Source organism: Pistacia vera, unplaced genomic scaffold, assembly GCF_008641045.1.
Source record: "Pistacia vera cultivar Batoury unplaced genomic scaffold, PisVer_v2 Contig468, whole genome shotgun sequence".
Taxonomy (NCBI): Eukaryota; Viridiplantae; Streptophyta; class Magnoliopsida; order Sapindales; family Anacardiaceae; genus Pistacia; species Pistacia vera.
The window spans coordinates 127,220-139,141 of record NW_022196299.1 but is presented as its reverse complement, the minus strand read 5'-3'; the positions used below and the strand labels follow the sequence as shown (position 1 = coordinate 139,141).

The following is an 11,922-nucleotide window of genomic DNA, read 5'->3' as shown; positions in this document are numbered from 1 at the left end:
ACAATGTTTGCTAACATGCGCCACCTTGCTAAAATGCACCATCAATTAATTGGGGTTTAAAAAGTAATTTATTATTTGAGATCGAATGGTGTTGGTTTATAGAGTAGAAATCTAGAATTTAGGAAACCAGGGTTAGAAACTTGTCATTTCGTAAGACGCTAATGGTGTTGGTTTAAGAGTAGAATCTAGAATTAGGAAACCGGGGTTAGAACTTGTCATTTCGTCAAACCTACTGGGTGGGAACAGTCTTTACTTTACCTAACAATAAATCTCATTTAATGAAATTAGTATTAATCAGATAAGAATAGTCTGATGAGACCCTATATGTTATTGAAACTTTATAGTAAAAAACTTTAAAAAAAAAAACACCTTTTGATTATGTCTTTCTTTTCTTAATTAATTATAAATTCTGTGGGGACTAATCTAATCCAAAGTCCAAACATACCAAACTAATTTTTTATTTTATTGGGAGGGCGACAACTTTTCTCACAACACGACAACTCAAGTGCGTTTTAGTGTTTTCCAAAGCCAAAAATAAAAATACAAACAACCTACCGTTAGATAACAGTTTACAGATCGTAAAGTTGTCGTTCACAAACCCAAAACAGACAGAAAATAATAGAGACACTTAATATCACAGGGGTATTTCGGTAATATTAAATTAATTATATAATGAAAAATAATAATAATTCGATTTTTTTTTTTTGGTAAAAAGAAAAACAGCTTTTTCCCGATAAAAGTCATTAGTAATTTAGTATATTCTGCGGGAAAAAAAAAATCAAAATTGTACGGACTGTTGAAAGTCAGATCTGTAATTGTAAATACTCTGTTTGGATTGAAATGAATTAAATTGAAAATTTGAAACAAGGATGATCAGCTTCAGCTTCGAATGAGTTGGTTGTCAATGATAATGGATAGTGAAACGGCGTCGTCGGTCAATGAACATGCAGCGGCGGCGGCGGCTTCGAGAGGAGGAACAACGGACACCACGGGGCGGCATCGTATTCTGGCTGAACTCAAGCGTGTTGAGCAAGAATCAAAGTTCTTAGAGGTTTTTGTTTATTTTATTTTATTTTATTTTAGTTTTTTCTGTGTTATTTGATTTCAGTAGGGAAGGTGTTTGTGAAAAATACAAGTTTATTAAGTTGCATTATTATTGTAATTTGGAGAATTAATTGTAATGATGGATTTGAATGGTTAGTAGATAGTAGGAGGTTCAGATTTTAGTTAAAGACTACTCCTTTCATGCATTGATTGACTATTTGTGTTGACATCTTCAGTGTATTTATTTGTATAAAGTTCAGAAATTTGCAAAGCTTTGAAAGAAGATAAGGTTGCAAAGATATTTAAAAAAAAAAATGCTTTAATTGGCAAAAATAAGAGGGATAAAATATTTTGTTGGTTTGGCATTAAATAATAAATTGTAATCTTAAGACAAAATAAAGAAAGGATATGATGTGTTTTACTATTGAAACATCAATTTTTTTTTTTTTTTTCTTTTTTCTTTCTGGGCGATTGATGTAGCTGATGAAATCATTTTTGTTTGCGAGAATGAATGTCTTTAGGGAACCATATTACTTGAACCTTTTAAATCCATGTAGATGTATGTATATTGCTGGTGCCAAATTCTTATTAAAATGGTTTTCGTGTGACTCCCGAAGGTGGGATTTCGACCCTTCTTTTCTCATGCAAGAAACCATTTTTATTGAGTTTATTAACTCTCAAAAGGATTGCAGAGCTGTGAATAATTGCGGTCTTGACTGACTATTCAAGACCATGATACCTAAATTCAATCTTCAACCTGAATCTTTTAACATGAGAAAAAGAGCACCTAAGATTAGGCTTTGACATAATGAATATGCAAGTTTTGGATATGATTTGTGTAAAAAGAGTACTTCTCTTTTCGTTGGAGTGCCTGTGTGGAATTATGTCATGGAGACCCCTAAAGTGCCTCCCTTAGATAAAGAAGAGAAAAGAACTGGTAGGAGCTTAAGTAATTATTATCTTGACTCTAAGGGTGCCTTAACATCTGTCTTGCATAGGCCTTCAAATTTCTAATAGTAATGATCTAGTTCTATTTACTTTTAAGTCCTTGGCAAACCGAAATTTTACATTTTTGGGTATGTTTAGGCATTCTTTCCTTGTTAATATGTTCAATTTTCATGGAAAAGTATTTGAGTTTGCTCTCTTTATAGAAAGCTCTCACATATGATATTTGAGCTTATTCTCTATTATTTCCATATCTACACATTCTGTGAAACCGGACTGCCCCCTCATTGACAGCAACATTTTTTTTTTTCTGTTGTTAAGTATTCCTCCTTATGCTTTAGATCTACAGAGACATTCCGGAAAGGGTGACAATGTCATTAGCTTTGAGTTTTGCCATCCGGCTAGAGGATTTTATGTTCTCTTGATCTTTCCATCTTAAGTTTCCCTTTTTAAAGGTGAATTAGTTTTTATAGGTATGAGTTATAGGTCACAGACTAAGGCTTGCTCTTTTCTCTTTTATGCTGTACATTCACAAGATACAGAATTTTTTTTTTCAACTTACAAGTTTTAAGAAGTAAGAAGAAATATTCGTCCTTGATTTTGCTTTGCTTTCTTCAGCTGTTTTCATGCATATTAGCTTCAGTTGGTAGCTTCTCCACTATATTGCAACATTTTTCACGGACTTATATCAACAACTGTTTCTTCTTTTCTGGTACAATCATCTGTATTTGACCATCAAAGTTGCTCAAAGTCATGGTGTGTCAGCATATAAACTGCAATTCAGAGTTCTTTCCTGATTACTGATTCATGTTATCTTGACTGTTTTCACAAATTTTATCCAGGAGGAGTTGGAAGAGCTTGACAAATCAGAAAACGTCTCAACCACATGTGAAGAGTAAGTATAAGTTCTGTGAACTAGGCTTCAGGAGGAGATTTAGTGTTTTTTTTTTTTTTTTTTTTTTTTTTTTTTTTTTTGTAAGATACAGTGGAGTGGATTTCTGGTACTTGGTTTGCTCTCTTTTACCAACCAATAAATTGGGGCATCCCACTGTTTGTGTCCCGTCATTGGCTTATTAAATCATTAGCTTATAATGTGAGGTTCATAGCAGAAATGGAGTTACCTTATAGAACTAATATCAGCTTTGTCGCTGTCCCTCAGGTTGCTGCTATTCATAGAAACCGGACCTGATCCTCTACTCCCAGTGTATCTTCTATAACCTATTTCCTTGCCTCGTCTTTCTTAATCCATTTTGATTAAATTTCTCATGCATGTTCATCAATTTATTTCAATTACAGAACAACTGGCCCAATAAACCCTATTTGGGATCGATGGTTCGAAGGGCCTCAGGATGCACAAGGTTGCAGATGCTTGATACTCTGATTTGTTGCTGTCTAACATTGATCGCCACTTATTCCTCGAGACTTCACCGTATGTTAGGATCGAACGGGTTAACATCTTACGCCATAATTGTTGAACAAATTTTTCCCACTGTGCATTACCAAATTCTTTAGGTTATTCTTGTTGTGTGTACAATATTGTCTATTCAGATGAGATTTGTAAATCAATTACATTCACTGCAGAAATTCTGACCAAGTCGATTTATCGAATGAATTTGTTTGTAATATGTGAAGATTAACTAAGTTTCATAACAAGTTTGTTCATTGATTCAAATAAACTGTCATGACTCAAAACCATGTACAATGTCGAACAGGGGAGTTAATTAAAAGATGAACATGTGCATATCAAACTTCAACCTAAAATAGAAAATTTTTACACATAATCTGATCTAGAAAATACATGATAAAAGTAATCGGTCACTAGCCATTTAGAAAACGCGGATTTCTGTCATCAGAACTAAACTTCAAGGGGGCTTCAACTGTCGTCAGTACCCATAGGCCATAAGTTGCTTTTGAGATGATAATAGATGTCTAAGCTGGAGTAGATGTTCGTCGTCTGAGATGTTAAGGGAGAGGCGGAGGTTTGTTAAGAGGGATTCCTGCTCCCAACTCAATGGACCTGAAGCATACAATGCCTGCACAGTCGACTCGTATGCATGAAGCTCTAGTTCATGGATATCAACATCCAGATTGTATCTGGGAGACGGGAATATGTGTTTTTTGCCAGATAAAGAAGGAAATGATGACTCGGCATCAGAATTGTTGGATTCATTTTCTAATGATTCACGATGAGAATCGGGAAAATCATTAGAACTACAGCTAGCAATCGAGCATTCATTGCTATCTTCATTAGACCAATGAGGCATAGAAGAAACATGTAACCGGTTGTTAGTTGCATTTACCATTTCAACATCCAGCATTCTTGCTCTCGGAGAGTGAATATTGCCTACCTGCTCATACAACGGAAGGGTTCCTATCATAGTTCCGTTGCATCCTCCTGCACAAGGACCTGATTTTCTTTTCTTGTGGCTTTCTGCAGGAAGCAGATCATTGGAAGAAGTTTCACAATGATAAGCAAAGCTTCTGTTTATGGTTCTCATTTGGCAATACTTGTTAGAATGATCGTGCTTTTTCTCATAGCATCCGTTTCTATCCTTCCCTCTTGAGCGAGATTCCTTGACTATCTGTTTTAATGGAACACTAAAAAACAAGTCTGAGGAGTGTTTTGAATGATTATGCGCTGTAAATTGTTTATCTCGAGCAACCTGAAGCAAAAGGTGCACATTTGTCAGAAACAGAAAAGGGTCCTCAATCAGCACAAATAACTTGTTATTCAAACTTTTCTCATGCCTGAAACTGTGAAATGATAGGCAAGAAGAAGAAAATTTTCACTGAGTTTATGGCAAGACTCATCGGAATAAACAGAATAGACTTCGGTGATCTAATTACAAATGATTTTTAACTCCATCAAACACTAAAATAAGTAAAATAACAACTGCTGTCTTCTTTTTCTTCCCTCAGAAACCAGCGAAAGTAACTTGATAAACATTTTTTATATCAAGGTTTTCAAACTTCCCTAAACCACATGGTTAAATACTAATACCACTAGATACTGAAAAACATTGAGATTGCCAGGAAAAACATATTTCTCTCATTGAGTTCACAGCAGCACATAGCATAATAGATTTAACATACAATGATGACCTCACAAAGGGTGCTTTAAAGATGTTTCACAGAATCCATGAAGCGATAAGTCAAGAACAATCATACGTCCTGAAAAAAGTCCACCATAACCTAACTTTCTGGGTGCATCTTGAAAAGTGCCTCTTTGACACATGCAATTAATGTAGTTAGGAGAAACTATGGTCATTTGTCTTTTTTCATGACAAGAATAAGAAGCTAAGTTAAAGAATACGAAACCTAACAAGATTATGTACTAATTCTCTTTCTTCCTTTTATGACCTTATGTAAAAGAATTTCCATTTTAAATGCATTTTAAAGGCCAAATGAATTACATGTAACACGTTCAAGAGACAACATTGTCAAACACTACCAGTATCTGAAAATTTTCACCAAAATTATACAAATACTACTCCAGCTATCTCAAGGTTAAACAATCTCATCATCTTACAATGAACATAAGAAGTCCTCACTTGAAAATATCAATCATTTCTAAATGCAACTTACTATAAAAAAATCAAATAGAAAAGGTCCATTGACCAAATGGCACCCTATTTGCAAAAACTTGAGGACAAGTTGTAAGGTCATTTTGATTTTCATCAAGAACAATTATCAAGTTTTTCATTAGATAGAACAACTAAACCAATCCTATATTTTGTATGCACAAATGGATTTCAAGTCATAAGTATAGAAAGGAAACCACAAGAATAAATATTTGAAGCATGAAACTAAGGACAAACTGACCATAAACACGATAATAACCAAATCTTGAAGCTGAATATGACACCAAATTGAATGAAGAAGATAACATGACTTTACCTTCCCAATGACTGACCACTTGTTATTATGCCAAGACTGTTGAATTCTCATGTTACATTCATGAAATTCTTTAAGTTGAATGGACCCAAATAACCTAATGACAAACCAGTTCTTCCTCAACACCTTTGCAACTTTGCCTACCCTCCAACATTGAGAATCAAACACCTCAGCTATATCACTGACCATCCATCTTTTCCCAGTCTCATGCGGTGGCTGAGGCCTAACATCCTCCACATGAACCTTCTCCAAAACTGGCTCTCTTTTGTGGTTCACAAGGAATTTGTACTTAACAACATAGTGATTTCTAGATGCTGAAATTATAGTTCCAGGAAACCAAGAGCCACCTGGATCATGTTCTCTTCTTAATACCTCCACTGAGCTCCCATTCCTGAGCTTCGTCATTCCAAAACTCTGCCAACTTTAAAACTGAAAAATCCCAACATCAGTGCCAGAGTTTCATTATTTCCAAATCAAAATAAAAATAAAAATAAAAAAACCCCAAATAAAACAGGAAAATGTTTATCATCATCAACTGTTACTGTCAACAGTTCAAAACTGCAGATAGAAAGTACACACAAGTCTATTGTCCAAAATAAACAATTTCCATAAACCATCCACAAATATACTCTGAGACTTCTATTTTGCCAAAACAGATCAAGAAAATTTATAATTTTGAACATCTCAAGAGTTCAAAGATTTGAATTTTCAAATCTCAGACTTCCTATTCAAAGAAACCCAGCCATCTTCCAAAAAGTAACAAAATTTTAGGAAAATAAAAAGAGATAAAAGGATTGCTGCAACCAACAAAATCATAAACACCAGACTGCAGCAAACTAAGAACATTCTACACAAAACCATGAAACCAGTTTTACTTAACAAAGAATATCAACCACAAACTGTACCAAATCAACATAATAAAGATGCAATCTCGAAAAGCTACTCGAACATCATCTTCATCTTGCCCAGTTTTCAGCAGTCCTCACAAATACCCAGTAACAAAATTCAGAAAGACAACAAAAACTCTAAAGACCGCAAGAAAAAAACACCAACCCAGAAATTAAAATCCTCAGATGACATAATATTTAAGGAAAAAAGAATGAATTATCAACCAAGAAACCAACCAAAATGAAAGCCACCCTTCTTGAATTTAAAAATAGTCTTATTGCATGATAAAATTATAGCATCACCCCACCAACAAAAAAATTATCAAAGATTGAGAAAAATTGAGTGGCACAGACCTGGAAGTGATGAAGAATGAAACGAACAGGACACAGCTTTGTTGTGATCATGACAACATCTAAATTCTTAAATTACTACAAAACTGACAGTAACTTAAACCGGTTTGAAGTTTTGGTATTATCACGTAATTGTCTCACCATTCGGAAAAAAAGAAGGTAATGGACCATTAATTTTTAGTAAATTTTTCTTGTATTTAACCTCACATTTTTCATCTGGACAAAACTTCCATGTTAGTATTGGACATTGTGACTAAATGTGTTGAAAATCAAGCTTCTTGAAGAGGCCCATCTCCCCTCAAATCCATTACTTATTTTGTCAAACAATTTGGTCCAAGTATGTCAAGCAAGTTTGACCACATCAATATTAGCATTTTAATTGATGCCATGCCCAAATTTTGGTGTACTGGACTTAGAACAGTAACAATAATAACTCTTGAAAAAGATATTAATATCGTAGTAGTTTATGGATGTGAGATCACTTGAAAGATTAGTTGTATAATATAATTATCATGAAATCTAAAAGAAATGATAATGATGATGATGGGAGCAATATGTAAGTTGATGGATTTAGAATGAAGAATAATTAATATGAAAGGTATTAAGAATGGACGGCATGCACTTTTTTCATAAAAATATGAATTGGGTAATGGATGTAATTATCGTTAGCATGACATAATATAAAATTGGAATAATTGGGCATGTCATGTCATGTATATGAGATAAGAATTGAATATGCTATGTCAATTTGTGACCCAACCCATATCCATATCCTAGAATTCAAGCTTTTTAAGAATCAAAAGCAATGTTTAGAAAACCAAACCTGCTCAAGGGTCCGGTTCATGGTGTGACTGGTCCGATCGATCGGACTGGCAATGTCAGTAATAAAAAGATTTTTAAAAAAAATTGTAAATTAATCTTTTAAATTTTAGTATATTATAAAAATATCCCAAAAAATTGTTAATTAGTCCCTGAAATTAAATATATTTAAAATACCAAAAAATTATAATTAGTCCCTAAAGGTTTGAAATAATGTAAAATATCCCTAGAAAATTATGAATTAACTCCTATAAGTTAAAAATCTAACAAAACCCCCCTAGAACTTGAACTATATCGGAGAGGCTGTCGGTTCCCGATCCGACCACCCGGTCCGGTCTGGTAAAAGAGTTTGATAAAAGTATCAAGTCAGTCTTCAAGTTTTAATAAAATGACATTTTAACCTAAATTTTTTATAATAATGAATAAAATATAAGAGGGTCTAGAATGAATAAAATATGACAAATGGGCTAGACAAACGTTGAGAGCCCAAAATCCGGAAAGTCGGCCCAATGAGAAGGAGGCCCAACATAAGCTACAGTAAGTTCTTAACTGGCATGACATGTGGCACAATGAGAGAACATATATTAAGTGAGAAATGCTAGATGTACAAAGACTCCTACAAAGAGTCTTTGTACAAAATGATGTGATAGCTGTCACACCACTAGTTTGTGAAAAGAAAGAGAAGATTGATGTGAAACTAGTGGTGTGTTAGATGCCACATCACTTTGTACAAAGACTCTTACACTCTTTGTAAGAGTCTTTGTACCTTTAGCATTTCCCATATTAAGCATATCCTAACTAAATTAAGACTCAAACACTTATCCTACTACCTAAAAGTAGGAGACCGTTTTCTCCCCCACTTCTCATTATCTTAGCAAAAACATTGAGCAACATCCACCATATTTAGGCCAATAATGTTGCCAAAATCATGGCATGTGACCCTGAAAAGTTTCCCTATTTTATAAAGGCTCAAGCTATATAAATCCCCACTAGCGGCCAGTTTAAGGGTAACCTAACACTACACACTTAATCCCTCCTCAATTATTAATTATTATTAATCTTGATCTAATATCTAGTTTGAGTATCGAAATTTTACTTATCGTAGGTGTTGGATGAATCTATGGGTTTAGGTAAGTTTGATTGTTCAAGCAACAAGAATTCTCTTGGATGATTTTTTGCACAAACAAAAATCATGTCAAAAATTAAAATACCTTTTGTTGACAATAGTGTTCCATTAGGCCTAGTCCACAACAATTGGGCCAAGATGGGCAACTATGAATTGTGGGCTTGGGCTTGAGTGAATAAAAGCTTGGATGTTGGGGAACTATGGGCTTCGTTGTCTACAAAAGAGTAATCGAGGTTAAAAAGGGGCTCGCAGAACTGCTTGCTGGTGTGTCTTCTTTGATCCTCAAGTTAATGGTTTTTCTCACAAAAGTTTATATAGTTTAGAATACAAATAAATTATTTAACTCTTCTGAATGGGAGAAGAATGTTTCTGCTTCACAAGATTCTAGGTTGTGAATGAATTAGATGGTGTGTTCTTCCTCAATTTAGACCTGTGGACTTTTGTGTGATGGGATACATTTAGTAAATCAAGGATGGTTTTAATTTTTTACTTCCAATGATCAAACCAACTAGAGGTGGGCGCTTGGGCCAGTCCAAATTGGCTGGGACCGGTCTTGGGTCTATCACTTTTATGAGGGCCCAGGCCGGTCCTAGCCCAGGCCGGTCCTAGGCTTGAGACCGGTCCTATGCAGGCCTAACAAATGTGCAAGCATGTATAGAACAAGTTCTGAAATTAATCGGGCTTGGGCCTTGGAGAAGGGATCAGCCTAGGCCCGATCACCCTTCTCCAAGGCCCGAGCTGGTCCTAAGACTGGGCTCGAGCTTTTTGCCTACCTCTAAAACCAACTCCTCTCCTCACTGGTCCCACGACCATACTTTTTTGTCTAAGTGGGTCTCTTACTCCACTTGACACGTAAAGCTCTTCTAAAAGTTTAGTATGAGGTTATGAGCAAGTGTCACCTGGCCTTTTAGGGTTGTGTTGAATAATTTCATAAGACTCTTAGAGTACATTTGGTTTAGGAAATGTTGTAGTACTAAGAATGTTATATTAATGAGAAGATAGATTAATTTGAAGATTATTGAGAATGTTTAGGGAAATGCGTTTGGTTAGATTTGAATAAATTGGTGGGTATGTTATATTTATATGTTTGGTTGGAAGGAATAAATTGGTGGGTATGTTATATAGATTACTGAATTGCCCTTCTATTTTAATATAATTGTTATTTTAAATTATTTTTTAACCCCTTACATTTGTTAATTTAGCTAAAGACCCCCACAATAAAATTTTAAAAATTAACTAAAGCACCCCAACCACCCAAGAGGGCAGCCAGCCGCCAATCACCACTGCCGGATGTTCTTATTATCATTACAATAAAAATAAGTAAAACAAAAAGTAAAAAGATTATAATTATCTTTTTTTTTTCTTTTTTTTTGGGTCATTAGAGTCATAAATTTTAAGAAATTTGTGAGATGGAGACCAGTGAATATAGACAAGTTAAGAGGAGTGCCACATGACACTTATGTTAATTGCTAATTTTGCCCTTTCATTTTTTATTTTTTGTAACATCTGTTAGTTTTGAGGTAAGTATACATTTTGAAAAGTTTCGGATTAAAATGTCATGTGTTAAAATTTGAGAACTAAGTAATACTTTTACAATTTCAAAACTTCCAGGACTAAAATGTCTTTTTAATTTAAGATTTCTATTATTCTTGTTTCGATGCATCACCTGAATTGTCATTTTATTACAGGATGATTTTTTTTTTGGTCAGAATGAAGTACCTATTCCTAAAAAAACAAGGCATACATATGAGAAAACAACATACATATGATAGTCATAGACTAGAAGACAAGCAAACTAATCCAATTGGATGTTAACGTCGCTTATCCTGAAGACAAATCCTCAATATACTCGTAGGGCAAGAAGACAACCAATTCAAAGGCGAGAATCTGATGCTGTCAACCTTGCAACCTTATGCGTTAACATATGAGCTTCTCTACGGATCCACTGAAACTCAACTAAGGAATAACTATGTGCAAGCTTGTGTATATCTCTCACAATACCATCAATCTCCCAAAAAACCTTTTCCTTCCTACAGGCTATAATAAGATCTAAACAGTCTGTTTCCAGTAAGACCCTACTCAAACGCAGATTGGCTGCCAAAACTATAACTTCCCTAATAGCTAACGCCTCTACTACAAGGGGGTTGTAGCACAAATTTTTTTAATTTGCCTTGTTAATAACATACCTTTGTCGTCCCTTATTACAATTCACATCACTCCATTGTGAGAGTGCTTCATAAAAGCTACATCACAGTTGATTTTAAACCAATCATCGGGGGGGCTCCAATTATTACAGATTGAGGTGGAGGTTAGGTGCTCAATCACGTTAACGGAAGGCTTGCAAGATTTGACTTCCATATTTAGCATTTTAACTTGTTGAATTGCTTGCATTGGATGAATTTTTGCTCCCCAAAACGCCACTTCATTTTGCATCTTCCAAATTACCCAGCAAAGATTGGCAATGAAGACTTTGGCACTTTTCGGTTTTTCCAAAGATGAAGACAACATCAAGAATTTTTCCAACAACCAGTCTTCTAGTTTGACAACCTATAGGTTTCTAACATCCCATTGGAAATCAGTGGCAAACCAAATCGGATGAGTCCAAGCACATCCTAGAATAAGATGTTCCATAGATTCTACAGCATCATGGCATATTGGGCACAAAGAGTCTGAAGCTATTTTATTCTTAAATAAATTTTCTTTGGTAGAAATTGCATTATTACAAAGCTGCCATATAAACACTTTTATTTTTGGCAATGTCTGTAAGCCCATATCTCGTTCCATAGTTGTTTGTCAACCACCTAGGATGTTGATGTATTGTTATTTTTGCTAGGAAAAGCCTCCTCCCTGGACTGG

General features: G+C 34.7%; 2 protein-coding genes across 4 annotated transcripts; one reads left to right on the top strand and one right to left on the bottom strand.

The window, feature by feature from the left end:
• Positions 1-746: 746 nt before the first annotated feature.
• On the top strand, positions 747-3,614 carry LOC116145858 (guanine nucleotide-binding protein subunit gamma 1). The gene is made up of 4 exons (XM_031431295.1): positions 747-1,051; positions 2,832-2,884; positions 3,149-3,193; positions 3,286-3,614. Exons 1-4 carry the CDS (start codon positions 890-892, stop codon positions 3,368-3,370), a joined length of 345 nt encoding a protein of 114 aa, XP_031287155.1. The 5' UTR covers positions 747-889; the 3' UTR covers positions 3,371-3,614.
• Positions 3,615-3,633: 19 nt separating this feature from the next.
• On the bottom strand, positions 3,634-7,306 carry LOC116145857. Of its 3 annotated transcripts, none has more exons than XM_031431292.1 (3): positions 7,008-7,098; positions 5,887-6,312; positions 3,634-4,652 (listed from the first exon to the last, which is right to left on the bottom strand). In XM_031431292.1, the coding sequence occupies exons 2-3, from the start codon at positions 6,286-6,288 to the stop codon at positions 3,873-3,875; spliced, it is 1,182 nt and encodes a 393-aa protein (XP_031287152.1). In that variant the 5' UTR covers positions 6,289-6,312; positions 7,008-7,098; the 3' UTR covers positions 3,634-3,872. The 3 variants fall into 3 exon arrangements, with proteins under 3 accessions (XP_031287152.1, XP_031287153.1, XP_031287151.1); XM_031431293.1 differs by lacking the exon at positions 7,008-7,098 and adding an exon at positions 6,789-6,962; XM_031431291.1 differs by lacking the exon at positions 7,008-7,098 and adding an exon at positions 7,125-7,306 and having other exon boundaries at positions 3,635-4,652.
• Positions 7,307-11,922: the final 4,616 nt, after the last annotated feature.